This window comes from Notamacropus eugenii, chromosome 5 (genome assembly GCF_028372415.1).
Source record: "Notamacropus eugenii isolate mMacEug1 chromosome 5, mMacEug1.pri_v2, whole genome shotgun sequence".
Lineage (NCBI taxonomy): Eukaryota > Metazoa > Chordata > Mammalia > Diprotodontia > Macropodidae > Notamacropus > Notamacropus eugenii.
The window spans coordinates 219,221,538-219,242,140 of NC_092876.1; the positions used below are offsets into that span (position 1 = coordinate 219,221,538).

Genomic DNA, 20,603 nt, shown 5'->3' on the forward strand with positions numbered 1-20,603 from the left:
GGTTGAACAGTTCTCTGATGAAAAGCAAATGCCCCGGAGTGAATCTTCCTCTGGCCCCTACCAGTATGAGAGAGGGCCAGATCGAGCACCATCTCATTCACCCACAAACTCGGCTGCTTTTCCACTTTTTCAAGTCCCCCATCTCGCACTTGAGAGGTTACTTGAGTACTTGCTGGCACAGATTCACAGACACTTTTACACATACTTTCCTCCTTTCTGTAGCTTTAAGAAATCATTGATTCATTAACACCACCCAAGACCAACAGTGGCTGCAGACATTTTGGCACGCAGTTTCTCTGACTTCTTTATTTTCTCATGAAATCGCATCACTGACATGGTATACTTGGGAACAGAACTCTACGCACTGTGCTTTGGGGGCATAATTGCAACACCAAACTTAAGTTGTAGCGGCAAACAATGAAAATGTGCAGCAAATGCACGGGAAGCTCTTTAGCCCGCCACGGTAGAACAAGGGCGGCGAAGCTCCTAGCAGGATACTAGCCTCTCCACAAATTCATGCATATTTTTTTCTCTACGGCACGTGGCCACAAATGTGCACTCTTACCAATGGGAAAGGGAAAATGAGGTTACTAATAAAATCACTTGAATGCTTGAAGTCCCGAAAGTCAAAGTGTGAATACTGAGGATTGACTGGGTATTAAATCCATTTTACAGATGAGGAAACTGTCTCTCTTAACAATTATGTGATTTGACCATGATCATACATGTAGTACCAGTGGTGCCTCCTCTTGTAACCAGGTGACCAGAAAAGCTAACCCAAGTTTAAGGCCCTTTATGGGTCAGCGCCTACTCAAAAGCCACAGCTAATAGAAACCCATTGATGAGTTTTACTTCTATTAGTCAGGCAGAAAACACATTAATTAAAAAAAAAAGAAAGACATTTCATCAAATAGCATGAGCAAATAAATTGACATAAAAGATCTCCTTTATGTACTGTACCACAGACTGCCATACTACCAGTAGAAGAGGACATACATGTACAGAAAACATACGATCAAGGATCAAACACAAGGGCCATGCTTCAGGAGGCACACAGTGGGAACCTGGGTAATCAAGGCAATTCTTGTTTTCAGTGGCACAGCCCTGCCAATGTCCTTTGCAGATATCGTTGTGCTATTCTTAGGTGTATGAATTTTCTCTGCTGGATATTGCAGAGATCATGTCTTTCCTCTTCCGTGGGGGGAAGGGGGGAAGGGGCATGTTGTTTCAGTTGAACATTTCGGGTTACCAAATTGTTTTCCATTCCATCTCCTGGTCTTAAGATTTTCAGGACCATCTACTGATCCTTTATTCCAATCTACTCAGGTGTGACTAGAAACATTTCCTAAGAAGAATCAGATGGCAGCTCTCCAGTCCATAGATGAGGCTATGAGACATAACATTTAGCTAAGGACATGCAGCTAGAGTGCTCTAGGCTAAGATTAAGTCTATTTTTTTTAATTACCTGTGTCTGCTACTACTTTGAAATCCATGATCAGTGGTTCAGACAATTATTACAGAGTTAGAAATTTCCTTTAAACCCCCATTCAACCTCACAAGGATAACCTTATGACCCCCCAACCCAATTTGGGAACCATCAAAAAATAATACCTGTAACTGTGTGGAGACTTTTTAGCCCACTTCACTCCTAAGACCCCATCTAACTGATAAGTAAATCGACTTGAATAAGAAGAAAAACAAAAAAGACAGGTTCACAACCTTCACTCTCCTGGTTCATATTCCTCCCTTATTACGTATAACTACCTGTAATAAAAACAATTTACCTTTAATACTGTATTCTGGCTAAAGAAAAAAAAAACTGTTTTGTCTCTTTAGACACAGTTAGAAAGTTCCTGAGGCATCCTCAGTACTTAGCACACTGCAGAGAGGGCTTAGAGGGATCTCTTACAATGGGAAGACATCTGACTACAAGCTTTAGATCTCTCTCTAGCAGGTCTACTGGAGCACTCTGCTCTGAGGGGAAAGATCTAAAGTCCCTTCATATAAACCAAAGATAACAATGGCTCAGTTCTGGCTAACGAAGACTAGTGCTCTCCCTCTGAGATTATCTCCAATTTACCTAGTGTCTAGTTTGCATGTAAGGCTCCCCCACCAGAAAGTGAGCTCCTTGAGAGCAGGGATTGTTTTTGTTTTTCTTGGCATCCTCAGCACTCAGCACACTGCAGGCCTGGCACATAATAGGTGCTTTATAAACTCTTGCTGACAGGTTAAGTTGACTTAAAGGAATTGTGCTTTCTTTGTCTCTTACCATTTCTCCTCCTCTCATGACTGTAAATCTGTGGGCTTGCTCGTAACAGGGGGCAGGGGAGAAAACCTTTATCTTCTCTTATCACATGATATGATTATAGCTAGAGTACAATTCCTGACAGAGATAGATACCTTATAGTGGGATTTCATATTCTTTATAATGAGCATTATTTTGCAAAATCCCTACAGTTACTTGTAGGCTTAACTCCCACTGCATTAGTTGCAAATGCCAAAATAGTTTTATATTCCTGACTTTTGATTTATTTTGTTATCAGGATAAAGTGTTATGACCTGGTTTTATAGAATTTCAAATGTATATGTATACATAAAGAAATATCTGAACTATGGTAATTATTTTGATAAACACACTATAAAATTTGCTTTCTTTACACACTTTACTTCAGGAAAGTGGTGAAATGCCTCTTAATTTACCTCCCTGCTAATCCTGAAGAAACTGAGATTAGGGCACTTTCCCTAAAGGATGGCGAAGTTGTGTCCTGGGTGTTGGAATGAAGAGTTTGGAAACTAGGGAGATATTTTGGGTTTTACCAATATCATTGGTAATTTGGGGGTGGGGTATGCAAATATTTCTAGATGTTTCTCTCACACATGCTATTCCCAATATCCTTTTAGGACCAGATAAATTTAAAATAAGAGGATTTAGAGTAAGAAAGGAGAAAATATCAACTCCTTGAAAACAGGGATTATTTCATTCATTTGTATCCCCATTGTTTGGTTCATGAGTAAGGTATTTTATAAATGCTTGTTGAAATAAAAACATTTTAAAAATGGGACAGAAAAAAGCAAAGAGAAGTTCAGAAGGAAGCATAGATATAGTAGTAGCTAGCATTTAAGTTTTGCAAAGCACTTTACCAATATTATCTCATCTGATATATGCTTTGGAGGTGGGTTCTATTCTTATCCCCATTTTACAGATGAAGAAAATGAGAAAGAAACAGATTAAGGGACTTGCCCAGCTCATAAAGCTAATAAGTTTCTGAGGTGGGATTTGAACTCAGGTTTTCCTGACTCCAAGTTCAGCATTTTAGTACCCACACCAGTGAGGATATCTTTGAAAGTGGTGTGTTGAATTTGAGTACTTACAAAACATAATAACAACAAAATCCAAAGGTGTATGGAAGAGATTCATGGATTAACATTCAATCCTCTTTTTATATATTTTTTTGCATATGGAAATGTTTTTGTTCTTTTGTGTCCAATTTCAGAATAAAACACAAAATAAGTAGATGTCAACTAATTGACTATAGGGTCAGCTAGGTGACACAGTGACTAGAGTACCTGGTCTGGAGTCAGCAAGACTTGAGTTCAAATTCAGCCTTAGACATTTACCAGCTATGTATGGGCAAATCACTTAACCCCATTTGGCTCAGTTTCCTCATCTGTAACATGAACTGGAGATGGAAATGGCAAACCACTTCAGTATCTCTGCCAAGAAAACCCCAAATGGGGTGGAACACAACCAAAAATGACAAGACAACAACAACAAAAAATTGGAAATTATTTATGTGTCCCTGGACAAGTCTTTAACTTGCCTCAGTGTTCTCATATGTAAAAGGAGGAGGTTAGACAAGGTGTTACTAGTGGTACTTTTTAGATCTAGATCAAGAAGTTTATCAGCTTCATTTTACATATGACGAAAAATGACTTGCCCGAGGTCACATAGGTAACTAGCTATATAACCACGATGCAAAGTTGTTTGTCTATACCATGATCCAAAATGTAAAGAGAATATACTTTTGGTCGAGCATGAACCACCATATCTAGATGCAAAAATAAACAAGGGGAGGAATTTAATCTAATGCTGACTGCTGCAAAGTACTGGGTAAGGAAGATCTAGAGTGAAGTCCTGGCTCCGATACTTACTAGTGTCAGCAAAACTCAGTTCTCTAGGCCTCAGTTTCCTCATCTGTAAAATGGAGATAATAATACTTACCTTGTCTACCTCATAGAATTGTCATGAAGGGAATGTTTCATATCCTATAAAGTCAGGATAATCATGATTGGAGGAAAATAAGACACACGGGAACGTAGTGCTTGAAGTTTACAAAGTCCTCTATTAATGTGAGCTATTAGATGTTGTTGTCAGTCATATCTAACTCTTTGTGACCGATTTTTCTTGACTAAGATACTAGAGTGATTTGCCATTTCCTTCTCCAGCTCATTTGACAGATGAGGAGCTGAGGGTTAAGTGATCTATCTGCCCAGGGTCACACAGTTAGTAAGTGCCTAAGGCTAGATTTGAACTCAGAATGATGGATCTTCTTGGTTACAGGTCCAGCACTCTATTGGCTGCACCATCAAGGCCTTCATGCACACTAAGGCCTAAGTATGGAATATCACTTTAGAGTAAGGGGAATTTTCCAGGAGGAATTTTCATCATTTTCATCATTCCAGATGCAATGGTTCATCTATGGATCAGTCAGAATCTTAAAGGAACTCAAAGTTGTAATTGCAGCAGCCGCCAAGGTGGGGAGCTGGCTGCTCAGTCTACCACTATACATAGCCTTTAACCTTTATGACAACTTCTCAGGAATAAATTTAGGCATGTATGATGACTAAGTAATCTGTTAATTATAAAGTTACCTGTTAATAATAGAGTTTTGCTTCTTAGAAATAGATTAATTGTTGTGCTTACTCATTTCATAATTACCATTTTGCCAGAAAACAAAGCATGAGTGAGCACAGTTACAGTATTGAAGAAGGAAACAAATTCATCAAAATGTCAGCCATATGTTTGTGGCTCAGGGCTAGGTGCTGGAGGGAGAGGGACATATGAAAATGAATAAGAAAACCCTGTCTTCAGAGAGCTTTCAGTATAGTAAGTGAAACAGATATACTAGGAAATGTTTAATAACTGGATTTCTGAAAAAAAAAAATGCATGACATACCTTAAAGCTTAGTCTGCATTATCAATCCATTACTTTCTTAACTCTAGACAATCAACAAAGCAAGAAATCAAGCCCTGATTTGTATAATTTGATTTCCAAGGTATATAAAATGCTCATGCTGAAAATTTAACAATTGTCTCCCAACAGCCCATTTGAACTGGCTCCAGCACAGTCGTAGATAAGGTATCACTGGATATAATAAATTCAATTCAGCAGACCTACTAAGTATAAGACACAGGGCTAGGTCTGGGGACAGTGACTAAAAAGATGAAAAACAGTACAGGCCCTGCTGTCATGGAGCTTAAAATCTAGTATAGGATGATACTAGCAAATTTGAGAGCAACACCCCTGCCCCCTTTTTTTAGGCAGTCAAGGTTAAGTGATTTGCCCGGGATAATATAGCTAGTGTCTGAGTTTTGAACTCAGGTCCTTCTGATTCCAGAGTAAGTGTTATGTCCTATCTGCCTCACTCTTTCTTCTTAACAATAAAACCACTAAGTACTGGTCTCCTCCACAATCTTGCTGTTCACAGCTTCTCAGAGTTGGAAGGAACTTCCTTGATCATTACCTGAATGGGCATCTCCTTGAAAGCATCCTTAACATATGTTTGCCCAGTCTTGAGTTAAAGTTCTCCAATGTTATGGGAATTCATTCCTTCCTGAGGTACCCTCATCTACTTCTGCATAACTCTAATTGTTAGAAACTTTTTCCTCATCTAGAGACAAATTACCTCTTCATGACTTCTATCCACTATTGGCAAGTACACAGCTAATTACGTAATCCCTCATTAGATTGTGAGTTACTTGAAGGGAGGGACTATCTTTTACCTCTTTTTGTATCTTAGCATAGTGCTTGGCACACAGTAGGTACTTAATAAATGTTATTGACTGATTATATAAGCTTAAATATCTATCTATTGTCTCTGCTGTTCCATAAGCTGCTTAAGGGGAGAGACTATTTTGTTTTTGTATCCTCATTGTTTCCTGATATTAAGAGCATTATCTTTCAGATCAAGAAACTGAACCATACAGAAGTTTAGTGACTTGCCCAGGGTCACACAGCCTGTAAATACCTGAGGTGACATTTAAAGTCAGGTTTTCCTGACTCCAGGTCCCATACTCCATCCACTGTGCCAGCTGCCTCAAATGAGAGAATGTAGATAGAAGTGTTTTGTAAATAGTAAAATGCTGCACATATATGGACTATCATCATAATAATTATTGCCTTCAAGGCTTTGAAGAGCCATCATGTGTAAACAGTCAATAAACCTTAAGTACCTATGTGCTAAGCACTGGGGATACAAAGAAAGACAGAGCCAGTTCTAGCTTTCAAGGAATTCACAGTCTAACTGCGGAGATGACAAACAAACAACCTTATGCAAATATTATTTATAACTGACTTCAGAGGATTTAATTCCCACCCCTGATGCGAAGTAGCTGTGTGACCCTCAACAAATCACATCATCTCCCAATGCTCAGAGGCTTTAAATTGTAGAGAAGGTATCAATCTGAACTGGGAGAAGGGATTTCCTCCTTTGAGATTTACCTTTACCAATGAAATCACAGATCTAATTCCAATTTCTAATGCTTAGACTGTACATCTCATAAGGCTGACCCTCACAAAAAGCAAATAGTAATAGTTAATATTTTCATGGCACTTTAAGGTTTCTAAAACAATATGCAAATATGATCTCATTTTATTTAAGTATTATTGCCCATATTTTATAGAGTAGAAACCTCAGCTTTAGTCAAAGTTGAATGACTCACTTGGCCCCAAGGCCATCTATTGGAGTCTTGTGACCAGATCTTTAGCCTTCATAGATAGAGTTCTTTCCATTACACCTCACTGTCTGTCCTCTCATATTTGCCCCTTTGTGATAATGCCTCAGATAAAGGTTTCTTAACCAGGTAGATTTCAGAACACACACACACACACACACACACACACACACAGAGTTATATCTTTATTTCAATATAATTGGTTTTCTTTGTAATCTTTTCTATTTATTTTATGCATTTAAAAACATTATTCCGAGAAAGGTCTGTAGACTGCACCAGACTGTCTGAGGGGGGTCCATAACAAAAAAATTCATAATTCCTGCTTTAGAAGTTTCATTTGAAGCTACAAGCAATATCTCAACTTATAAACAGCACCAAATTAAACTAAACAATCTAATCTTAATGACTGTAAGTGATAATAGTAACCACAGACACACCCCCTACAGGTCCGTGCCCAATCACTTTGGCTGAATGCCCATTTAGAGAGATATATTTGGATATCCTCTTTGTTGATAGCTTTTTCCTTCGTTCTCACACAGCACCCTTTGATGTGCCTTTCTAATGAGCTTGTTTCATATTATAGAATTTCAAGAATCTGAGAGTTCATCAGTGCAGGGATTCCTCCCACCCATACGGATGGTAACCCCTGCTACAGCTTTAATGGTAAACAGTCCTTGAGGCGGTTTACAGGTGCAAGATGAGATGAGTCTCTGTGAACTAAGCAAGGCTTCTCTCCTCTCTCAGTGAATGATGGGCACACAGCATGTCACTCAGCTATAAGTTGACAATGCTTTTCCAGTTTGTTAATACTTGCCAGCACAATATTAGCATATCCTCTAGCAACCCAGGGTCATCTCTATATCATGATAAGTCTTCAGAAAGTTAGTCCTAGCGGTGCAGTAGAGATGGTGCTAGCTTTGGAGTCAAGTAGATCTGAGTTTAAACTGTCCCTCAGCCATATCACAGTCATATGACTCAGGGAAAGTCACTTAATTTCTTAGCCTGAGTTTCCTCATCTCTAAATGGATAATAGTACCTATCTCACAGGATTGTTATGAACAGTAAAGTGGTTAGCAACCCTTAAAGGTCTATTTAAATACTAATTACTATTATTACTGTTCTTAATTCTGATAATAACAGTGGATAGACAGATAGGCAGACAGACAGATGGAGCATCTACTGAAAGTTGACATCCTTATCTATAAAAATGAGGTTGGACTAGATAATTTCCAAGTATATTATCCCAGGAGTCTCCTTATTATTACATTTATAGTCATTTATGCGTTTTACTTATCACTTAGATAAGAAGCTATTGGAGGGAAGGAACTGAGTCTTCTTTTACTTTTAATCTTTCCTAGTACCTAGCACAGGGGTCTGCATAGAACCGATAAATAATGGTTAAAAATTGAATCTGAATGCTTCACAGTTGGGTCCAAATTACTTGGGCAAATGAATTATGATACTCTAAGATAACATTTGTTAAAAGCACAAATACTGCATGTTCTGAAACTTCTCGTGACTATACCTACTCACTCATTCTATCTCCACCATCAATTGTTCTTTCCCTCTTGGCCATTTCTATTACATGTTAAAATGCGTACATCCCTATCAACCAAAAGATCTCTTTTTCCTGTAATCCTCCTATGCTGGAGGGCACCATGCTAAAATGGAGTTCATGTTGATGTGGTGGCAGGGGGCTCACGTTTCAGCCCTAGCTCTGCCATGTAAGATATGTGTGTGACACTTGCCCCAGCAGCCTTTTGCTGAATAGCAGTTTACCTCTCCTCACACTCACTGGATTTTGTGAATCTTTAGGCCCAAACCTAACACAGAAAGGTAGAGCAAATAGCCCCAGAGGAGAGGCTAACTGGTAAGGACAGCTGTCAGGGTCATGCTGGGTCACAAGCTCTGGTGGGACTTTGCAAAAGGCAGAAGAGTGCTTTGTGTCTCTTACCTTTTTCTACCATTTGCTCTCAGTATTCATTCTTTCAGTGTGACTGGCATGCTTAGGCCTTTGATCATGTGAGAGGCTATTGGGATGGGAAGGGGAAGGTGTGCCCATGGAAGTACTGAGCACCTGATTTGGTTGCATGGGTGTTAGCCACACATGAGGAGAAACATGGAGAAGAAAGGTCATTGCTTGGGTTACCAGGGAGATTTTCCCAGGACCCATAGCTGAATCATTATACACTGCGGGTTTTGCTTGGTTTTTAGCCAGAAGATAGAGATTATTCACCATCAGTTATATATGAGGCAAGGGAAACTCTAGCTTAGTAAAAATCCCTTCCTTTTTCTCTCCTTTGACTCTGATATTAAGACAGAGAATGAGGGAAGAATTTTTGAAAGTGCATCCCTCTAAAGCCTTCAGATGTGTCATCCGCCTCTTGCAGGGCAAGGGGAATGATGATGAACGTAGAAAAGGATGGGCGAGAATTCAGCTAGGGCTAATCCCATTGCTTGGACATAACCTTGTAATGCTTCAATGTATTTGTTTCCATTTGTAGTTATTAAGTTTATATGCTCATTGAATTAATTCTGTGTAGAGCCACACTGATGAAGAAAAAGAGATTGGCATCTAGAGGGTGGGAGCCACAAAGTAAGAGAGTTATAAATTCTTTTTGGAACATTTACACCCCTACATAGTAACCTGAAAACACTAGGGAATATGAAGAGGTTGTGAAGACTTGGACAGCTAGGATTATTCATACACGCATGGACTAAGTGAGCTAGTAGCTCAAAGTTGGGCACCAATAAGTTCTCTCATTCATGCACACTGGGGCGAGTGGGCACAGCTTCAACTCAAAGCGCCACCTTGTGATTCACCCAGAAATGCCACCCCAAACTGCTGCCCTAACTCCTCTCTCTGATATTAAATTAAATACTATCCTATAAGGAGAGTGTTTTGTGTACAACTTCATATATGGAACACCTTCTTGGGGCCTCAGTTCTTTCATTTGTAAAGTGAGGTGTTATGCTATAGGACCTCTAAGGTACCTTGTAGTTCTAAATCTGTGATCTATTGTAGCTGCCACTTGATTGATCTCTTCCCCCAGTACATCAGTATATCTATACATACATACATACATACATACATACATACATGCATGCATGCATATATACATACATCTATATCTATATAGTGTACAGGGAGGACAAGCACCTCTGCTATGAGGGCTGTTCATCCATCTTTGGTGTCCACCTGTCACACAACTATCACTTGTGAATCCAAGAAGCTGTAGTATGCACAATGGCCATACTCCAATAAAACCATCTTGGCAGATCTGCTAAAACAGGATGAAGGTAACAGGCCTCAAATCTGTCAAAGAGTTGGAGAGGGAGGGGGGCAGGTATGTCTACTCCAACCGTGTGAAGACTTTCCCCAGCAGAATGAATGGATGAGAACAATTTGTTCTAATGGCCATGAGGGCAGCTGCAGCAGGAGCTATAGAACACTCAGAGCTTGGTCAGACATCAAAAACACCACAGTCATCCACTGTATCCTGGGCCATTGCCAGTTGTCCTGACTTCTGTTCTGCTTCTGGACTTCAATGACTCAGAGAGAGACAATGAGGATAATGACTTGTGCAACTCTGCTTCACTTAAATCCAATTCATGTGCAAGTCAAGACATTATCTGTCATATTATTAGTCTTCTTTGAAAATGACAGCTCTCTCCTACCTGGAAGCCAGGATCCTTCTGAATATTTATATGTAATCCTAGCTTCCATTTTATCTTTTCTAAGAGGCAATATGTTGGACTAGATGACTTTTAAAGACTACATCCGGGATCTTGTGGTATTCCACTGAGCTACCTCATTATCAAAGGCAGCCAGAAATCAGACAGCTTGGGGATAGCACTTCTTAGTGCCCTCACTAATAGAGAACACCAAGGAACAAAGTCAAATCTGATGGCTCGCTTATTCTTAATACCGTACTCATTCTAAAACAACCTCTTCTTAGCATGTAACAGAAGAAGTGAGCATCATGTTAATACTTTCTCCAGACTAAATTTCAGAAACATCATTCTATTCTTTTATTTCTTCTTTTTCACTGACTCCATCATCTTTTCTTTTTAAAGTCCTTCTTCATTCTTTCAACTTATAAAGTATTCATTCAATAAATATTTCTTGAGCGCCTACTCTGTGACCAGCACTTGAGCACCTGTATATGTCCAGTTAGAGGTCTTGGGATATGCAAAGAGGTAGAATGATAGCACAAAGCCTTAATATGTCCAAAATAAATCTTTTCTTAGTTCTTTTTCTTCATCTCTACTTGCATTTTGGGAAGTTTCATCGTTTTCCATACCATAACTACTTCAGAGACAATTCATGAACATTTTGGACTCTTCATTCTCTCTTTCCCTCTTTTCTACCTATGTTTAAGTCCTAACACTTTTATTTTTCTCCATAAGAGCATTTGACTACAGTCAGAGGACCTAAGTTCAATTTCATCTTTGATCCTATGTGAATTGTGCAAGCCTCTTAATGTCTCTGGATCTCTGTTCCCTCATTTTAAAATGATAAAGTTGGACTGTATGGCTTCTATATTCTCTCTCATTGATGATCCTATAATAAAGGGATTCTTAATTTGGGAACTGTGAGCTTATTTTTGAAAAAAAAAATTTTATAACTATATTTCAATGTAATTGATTTCCTTTGTAATCCCCCATATTTTGGGCATTTAGAAACATAATTGTGAGATGACATCCATAGGCCTCACCAGATCCTTTCTTCAAAGGAGTCCCTGACCCCAAACAGCTTAAAAATTCCTCTTGTAGAATGATCTTTGTTGCCATATTAAAAGTAATAATCTGATCTGGGTTCTATGATTTATACATTCTTACTAATATCTTTTCTTCATCAGACATCTCACCTATCAAGTCATCAAGGTCAGTCACTTAAGCTCTGTGAGCCTCTAGTTCTGGCTGGACTAAATAATCTCTTAAGTCATATTTTCAGATCATACTCTTTCAAATATGCTGTTGTCAAAATAACATTTTCTGTCCATGACTCTGATCATAAAATACTGTCAAAATCTCCTTTAAATTTCCTTAATAAACAGGTAAAATATCAAGATTATCATAAATCTAGACCTTCAATCTGAGGGAAAAAATATGAGAATTATATAAACTCACACCTGGTGCCTGAAAATATCACTATAACTGTGATTTAGAGAGGTGTGGATTTATACTGTAAACAGGGCAAGAACATGAATTGAATAAAGCTGTCAACCTAGACATTTTTGAGACTAGTTGGGGGTGTCTTACATGAAGAAACACTTCTGACTAGAAAACTAGCCATTTGGAGTCAGGGGCAGGGTTTCTCATGGAGTTCCATTGCAGGGATGCACATACCCTGCTTTTTTTTATAATTTGATTTTTAATTTATGGAATAAAACAAGCATTTCCATAATATAGTATAATAAAAAAGATTGCCCATGAAACTGCAAATCTATTATACAACTTGGTATTCCCATTAAATTATATAATAAAGGTATCATGTAAATTTCCTTTTTTTCCCTTTTTTCTTCCCTCCTTTCACACCTTTTCCCCAATGTAGAGATGGCTATCATTAGACACAAATCTGTAAATCATCCTATATGTATTTCTATTTATCAGTTCTTTTTCTGGATGCAGATAGTGTCTTCCTTTATATATCCTTTGTAGTTAATTTGAGTATTTATAATAGTCAAAATGACTTATTCACTCAAAGTTATTCTTGAAACAATATTACTGTTACTGTATACTGTATAACATTTTCTTGGTTCTTCTCATTTTACTCATCATTATTTCACGCATGTCTATCCATGTTTTTCTAAGATCACCCAGCTTTTCATTTCTTATAGCACAGTAGTATTCCATCACAATCATTTACCACAACTTGTTCAACTATTCCCCAACCACAAAAAGAGCTTCTATAAATATTTTAGAACATATAGGTTCTTTTCCTTTTTCTCTAGTCATTTTTGCAAATAGACCCAGTAGTGGCATTACTGGGTCAAAGAGTTACCTAGGCAGTTTCATAACCTTTTGGGCATAATTCTATACTGCTCTCCATAATGGTTGGATCAGTTCACAATTCCACCAACAACAAATTAGAGTCCCAATTTTCCCACATCCTCTCCAATATTTGTCATTTTTCCCTTCAATCATTTTAGACAATCTGATAGGCATAAAATGATATCTCAAAGTTGTTTTATTTTGCATTTTTCTAATCAATAATGATGTAGAGTATTTTTTCATGTGACTATAAATTGTTGTGATTTCCTTATCTAAAAGCTGCCTACTCATATCCTTTGACCATTTGCCCATTGGAGAATGACTTCTATTTGTTCAGACTTTACAAAATTATATATTTGAGATATGAGATCTTTATTTGAGAAACTATCTATAAATCCCCTCCCCCTCCTTATTTTAGTCTCCTTTCAATGGCAGTCATCAATGCTCATGAGTTCTGACCTATGGAGTTCATAGAGTCACCATGACCCTAAAAATAATAGCCTTCCAGTAAACTAACTCTACCTTCAAAGATTCTTAGTGATGATGGGGGAAACTTACAGATTGCTGAGCAGAAACACAGAGTTGGCTGCGGTTGAAAGAAATATTGGGCTCTTGAGTATGCCAGTTAGTAAAAGTGACTAAAGAGCCATTAGACCATTCAAAGGAAACTGGATTGCTATGGCTGCTCATGCCGATCCACGTTTCAGACACATTTTCTGTAAGAGATCATATGATATTATTATTTGGATCCCTATTATCTGAAAAAGGAAGTTGTTATTTTGACTGTTTAATTAAAAAGTTTGGTTTTTGGTTGTGAATTCTCCATGTGATAGAACTAGTTCAACTCTCTTTTCAAAAAGCTTAGAAAATAACAACAACTTTGTTTTGTGTTATGATAAGAGATAAAGGCTTTAAGAAAATAAAAGATTTGGAAACCTCCACATCTGAAACTTTGGATGGGCTGGAATCACTACAAAGCTTAAGGGAAGTCATCTCCTAAGAGATTCTTGTTAACTTCCCTATAACCTATAAGAAGCAAAAAAAAGTGACATCTAAAGAAAACCAATGAAAGGGAGGGGGCGGGGAGACAGGATAGGGGAAAGTGGACTGACTAAGGTGAGAAATAACTCTTTCTGATTGGAGATTAACTTCTCAGTTCTATCAAGCAATTTTTATACTTTTTCTCTGTTTTTTTTTTCCACTTTGTTTTCTCTGTTTTTTTTTTTTCAACATGGAAGAAAGGTGGTTGGAGATCTTAAAGCAAAGGAATTGGGAAGAAAAACTCAGATCTTGGAGCTGATCATGAGCATCAGAAAGGTGAATGAAGTTCAAACAGCCTCGTCAGAATGAATATATCTTTAACTGAGAGAGAAAAATCAGGATGAACCCTCGGGAAATAAGCAGCTCAGGAAGACCTGACATTCTAAGCAAATCCTCAATTTGAAGGCAAACCACCAAGAAGGGTTTTTGACTTCAAGGTAAAATTCAAGGTCAGTTGATAAAAGGAAGTTAAGTGTTAGGGAAAAAGGCAATGATCAACTGCACTAGGCCTTTATTTCATAACACATTTACTTTACCAGAATTATTTATGTTACTAGTTAATGTCTATAAAAATTCTTTTTCTTGACTTGGTATCTACAGATACAGATACTTGGTATCTACAGATTTCAGGGAGTTTGTAAACTTGGATGGGAAAATAATTACAATGACTGTTTCACTGTAATTTATTTCCTTTGTAATTCTTTGTATTTTATTTTATGCATCTAAAACTTCTGAAAGAGGGCTTCTATAGGCTTCATAAGACTATCAAAGCAGATTGTTAAAAAAACAAACAAACAAAAAGGTTAAGAAACTCTGGTCTGGGGGCGGCTAAGTAGCATGATGTCACCTAGCTGGACTTGGAGTCAGGAAGAAGTCAGTTCAAATCCTTTTTTAGACAATAGTTAAATGACCCTTAAGTCACTTAACCTCTTTCTGCCTCAGTTTCCTCATCTGTAAAATGGGAATAATAATAGAGGACAATACTTTCCATAGGGTTGTTGTGAGGATTAAGTGAGGTAACAGTTGTAAAGCTCTTTGTAGACCTTAAAGAATCATCACCATCATCATTTAATTTCAGTTTAATAAACAACAAAGTTTACTTCTTGGATTGTGTGCATAGGGCATACCACGACTGACGACAGCATCACTTAATTATGAGTTTGGTGGTGTTTTACTGTTTGTTAGTTCTTTTGGTTCAATGGCTTCTCTTTTGAGGGCTGAATCTTTAAGGTCATAAAATAACAGTGAATGCCACACTCAGTGTCACATTTTAAAACCTATCATTGTGTCTATTGTTTTATCTGCCTAAAACATGAATGCCTTTAAATTTTTCCTGAATATATACTTTGTGAAAACGCTGCAACTCTGTATTATTGCATATATTCTGAAAATAGAATTCCAAGTACATCAAGGTCAATTTAAAAATCGATGAATTTATTTTCTATCTCACCAATAAAAAAATTTCCTGCTGCATTATTATGGGCTTAAGGTATGGCAGCAATTAGGAAAAAACCAGTCAGCTTTGAGGACTCACCATCTCTAAGAAGGGTTATGAAAAACTCCGTTTCTGCTAATGAAGCTATGTTGATCAGGTCACTGCTATTGGACTGACAAGAATGCAGGGCAGTCTTCCAGGTTTTTTTTTCTTTCTGAAGCTGGTAACAATTGTGATTATAAGGATTCCAGCCTGGTTCACAGTGGGTTGGGGAGTATTTCCAAGCATCTTTTTCATTTCAAAGATATAAAACAAGAACATATTATTCATAATCATGGCTAGTCATCTTTTAAAATGAATCATGATATAATCTTTGTTATCTATTTTTTTGCATGTGATGATTTTCTGAAAACTAAAAACCTTTGAGATATATGAGATGATGACAGAACAATATAATGTCAAAGGCAAAAGAGACTTGTGTGTTTAGATGGAGAATCAGCCTTGGAACCATGAAGACCTAGCTAGGTTCACTCTCACCTCTGGTACATACTGGTTGTGTGTCCTGACAAATCACTTGACTGGTCAGGGTTCTAAGGCAACTCGCTAAAACCATAAATTGCAGGGAAGATGTCAACCTGAATTAGCAGAGGGGGCTCCCTCACCGGGGAGTGAAATCACAGGTCCAATGTATGTCTATTTTTCATAACTACCTGTTGGTAGATAGTACAAGGGACCTACCTCTGACCTCACAGAACTCTGTGTTTTGTGCCACAGTTTTTTTGTGTTACAGTCATCTGAGTTTGTATTTTATGCCCCTCCTAGACTTTGAGCTTCATGAAGTCAGCAACCATATTTTATCAAAACTTTGTGTATCTGCCAGTAAATAGGACAAACATTAATCATTTAAAAATGCCATCTGTGTACAAGGTAGCACTTGATAAATGTTTGTTGAATGTTAACTGACAATAAATTAGTGATTTAATTCCCACTTTATAGTGGGAAAGAGGAAAATGGAGAAAAAATCAAGAGACAGAGGAAAAGAGAGAATTCTATGTGAATTTCTGCAAATTATTGAAACATTACAAGAATCTCTCTATAGAGATGACAAATTGACTCACTACACTTTTCTAAATTCTGTAAGAACTTTGGGAATGGATATTTAGAGGAAAATAAAAATATAAATATTAACTATATTTATTTGTTCCAAGAGAACACCCTTACCATTCGACAATCCAGGTTGGACTATGAAACAATGAATTTCTCCTAGCTATGATGAAATCAATCTATCAGCATTTATTAAGAACCTAATATGTGCTAGGCACTGTGCTAAGCACTGGAGATACAAAGAAGAGCAAAAAATGGTTCCTGCCCTTAAGGAGCTCATAGTCTAATGGGGAAGACAATAAGCAAACAAATATATGCAGACAAGATATATACGGGACAAAGGGGACACGATGAACAGAGGAGAATCACTAGAATTAGCAGGGGTTGGGAAAGGCTTCCTGTAGAAAATGGGATTTTAATTGGAAGTTAAATGAAATTAGGGACACCAGTAAGCAGAAGGGAGCGGGGAAATCATTCCAGGCATGGTGGACGGCCAGAGATAATGCCCTGAGCCTAGAGAGTATCTTGTTCATAGAACGTGGATGGAAAACATGTTGGGGTGTAAGGTATAAGAAGACTGGAAAGGTAGGAGGAGGGTAGGTTATGAAGGGTTTTGAATACCAAATAGGGGGTTTTGTATTTGGTTTTGTGAGTTAAATTCTAGGATTTAAATATAAATTCTATGATTTTAATGATAAGAGAAAACATTTGGTCTTTCTCATCACCTTTTTGGAAGTGCAGATTTCTAATGTCCACCAAAAAAGAGGAGCTAGAGCTTAAAAAGAAAATTAATTAGGATAAAAACTTGCTACTAAAAATTGTAGACTTTTCCCCACTGGGTTTATCACTGATGTGTGGAATGCAGTGGAAAATCACTGAAATACAGAGTTGTGTAAAACTCGCTTGTGATTTAGTCAATTTCCAAAGGGAACATGAATGAAATTCAGGAGTGGATTTAGATGAGAAACAGGTGATGTATGTTCCAGTGCTCAAAGAATGAGAATTCCAATGGGAAAAACTGAAAAGGGGAAATGTTTGATATGCTAAAGTTATCTCTGAAGTCTTGTTTTGTTTTTGTTTTTTAGCAATATCCTGACCGTATATATAGAATTCAAGATTCCTTTGGAAAAGTAGAAATTGTCTAGATACAAATATTTTATTGGATAAATGCAAACCAACATTAGCAAAGTGTGAATAATGTATTATCAACAGATGGAGGGAGATATTTAATTATGTTGAGAGGAATATTAAACAACTTATAAGACTAATTAACATAGCAAAGATGCTTACCAAATGCTTCATGTTCAGTATGATTTAAATATTTTTTACATACATAAGGCAACCCGGATTCACACTCATGATTTCTCCAGGACTGTGCCATCAAAGAATTGAATGTTCCACAGTGATGTTCAAGAAGTGGGTCAAATTTTACATCTGAAAAAAACAAGAGCTCTTTAAATTCCTAAAGCAAATATAATTAATCTAAGCGATGTTTGTGGCATTCACTTAAAGGATTTCAAGCTAACAGGGACTTTAGAGGTCATTTAGTCAAAACCCTCATTTTACAGGTTTAGAAACTGAGGTTCAGAATGATTAAGTGACTTGTCCATGGTTACACAGCAGTGAGTGGTATCTAAACCTAGATCAACCAACACCAAATCCAAAGTTCTTTCCCCTATACCATGCTGCTTATGGTAGATGATTAGTGTGACTCTTTAAAAAAATCGTACATGACCTGTTAGTATCATTAATAGTATCTTGAAAAAAATGACTTGGAAGAACATCTGCCAAATATCACACTAAATAAAAGGATGATGTTGTTTCTTGAATAGATAAATATTTTGCAATTTGTTACTATAAAAAAGTAGCTGACCCTAATTTTGGCTCTGCCCCAAATTCTTTCTTCAGCCTTGGGTAATTTGCCTAGTTTCTTGGCTTTTGATTGGTGCCTGGTTTAAGTGTTCCATTTTCTTGCTTTGTAGGAGTGCAGTTCAGCTTTAGTGCATCTAGGTGGCATAGTAGACAGTCAGAAGGACTTGAGTTCAAATCCAGCCTTAGGCATTTACTAGCTATGTGACCCTAGGCAAGTCACTTCACCCTGTTTGCCTCAGTTCCTTATCTGTAAAATGAGCTGGAGAAGGAAATGGCACAGTATAAACTACAAGAAAATCCCAAATGGGGTCACAAAGAATCAGACACGACAGAATGACTAAACAATGACACTTACTATTAAGCCTTTGATATGCTTTCATGTAGTATAGTTAAAAGCCACAAGTACCTGGACTCCAGTTTAGGTAGGTGAGCGGGGTTCCATCTGACCACTGCCAGCCAGCAGCTGCATCCAGCTGATTCAGGCCTATCCACACATCAACTGCTTTAGAACTCAAGTGCTCTGAAATGAACAGAATGAATGGAATCACAGGTTTGAAAAAAAATTACCTTTCTGATTTTTCAGGACTTATGGGGCATGGTATTCTGAATGTCTAACATACAATATCAACCTTCTGCTAACACGCTTTCACAGCCAGGAGGATAACCTCCATAATTTTGTTAGAGGCTCCTGGCTACTTCAGTGAGAGCAGTACTTGAGTTAAAATGCATTTTCCCCCATATCTAGAAATGTTAAGGTTTCATAACAATCTATTATATGGAACAGTAGAGACCAAAAAGTACATGATATGTTCTATGATTGTAAACTTGAGCTCATTCTCATTCTCTTTCTTTAAAAAATGTTTGATTAACATTTTTTGTTTTATATAACACCTATTACAGCCATTTCCAGACATAATCCTCTTCCCTAACTCCAACACACACACATATATACCATGACCCTATAACATCCTAAGTTAGGTAACCGAACATAAGCTCACTTTCACTCTCATGGAATCCACAGTCACCTGGGAGAATTGTGCACTTGGTGGAGTAAGAGATGGGAAGAATGAAGGAGGAAAGGAGTCAAGGGAGATCATTAAAACAAGCTTTTAAATATATATTGAACTTTACTTATGAAAGATACAAGGGATTCTTAATGAAAAAGCTTCCTTTAACTATACAAATCAGTAATTTCTCTGCAACTTTTGGACATAAAAAAATCACACTGGAACCTGAGAAGTGAAGTTGTTTGCCTAGGGTTGCACCACTGGTCTGTGACAGAGGCAGGGTCTGAACTTCCACAAACATTTTCCAAATGCCTCCTAAGTGGCAGGCGCTGCTCTTGATGGTGAGGACATAAGGACAAAAATGAGACAGTCCTTGCTCTTATGAGGAAAGACATGAAGTACAGATTTGTAAATAAATGCATATATAAACACATATACAAATTTGTAAATAAATACAGAATAAATACAAAAATAAAATCAGTGTAGTCTGGGGAAAGAGGACACTGGCAGCTGAGGGGAGGGAAGCATCAAGAAAGACTTCATGTAGAAAGTGGTGCTTGAGCTGAGAAAGAAAGGAGAGGGGAAGGGGGACAGGGACAGAGACAGACAGAGACAGAAGCCTTTAGAAGTTCTGAGCATGGCGGTTTTTCCCTTTTGTTCCGATTCTTCTTTCACAACATGACTAATGTGGAAATATGTTTAGTGTGACTGTACATGCATAACCTGTAGAAGATTGCTTTCTGTCTTGGGGAGGGAAGGAAAATTTGGGAACTCAAAATCTTATAAAAATGAATGTTGAAAGCTATCTTTACATGTAGTTGGAAAAATACTATTAAATAAAAAGAAGTTCTGAGCACAAGGAGCATAGGGTTCTCAGAACAAAAGACTTCAGATTGATTTTGGATGTTGATATACATAACATGGAGGCATAAAACACCCCCCTCCCCAAAACCACAAAGTGCTTGGCTTGATCTCAAGGTTCATTTGTGTTGTTGGTGCCCCATGCTTCATACTCACACCCCTCTCTAAATTCTGAACTCTTACCTGAACTCTGATTTGTATTTCTGATATGACTTGACTCTTGAGCCTCCCCTTCCCAGTATCCTAAAGCCTGGGAGCCTGCTTCCAGCCGTCTTAGACTTAGGACCCCTCATGTTGCTGAATCTACAATGCCTGCCTTATCTTCTCTGTC

The 20,603-nt window shown here is 37.7% G+C and overlaps 1 protein-coding gene across 2 annotated transcripts in view; it reads right to left on the minus strand.

Moving 5' to 3' along the window:
* Nucleotides 1-20,603, minus strand: part of PLA2R1 (phospholipase A2 receptor 1) — a 145,422-nt gene that overhangs the window by 77,630 nt on the left and 47,189 nt on the right. Inside the window, exons 5-8 of one of the 2 annotated variants that reach the window (XM_072612130.1) lie at nt 18,811-18,924; nt 17,823-17,966; nt 15,528-15,716; nt 13,511-13,668 (exon numbers count right to left, since the gene is read on the minus strand). In XM_072612130.1, coding sequence (XP_072468231.1) covers nt 13,511-13,668; nt 15,528-15,716; nt 17,823-17,966; nt 18,811-18,924 — 605 coding nt within the window. The remainder of the gene's footprint in view (nt 1-13,510; nt 13,669-15,527; nt 15,717-17,822; nt 17,967-18,810; nt 18,925-20,603) is intronic. The other variant, XM_072612131.1, reaches the window with a different exon arrangement.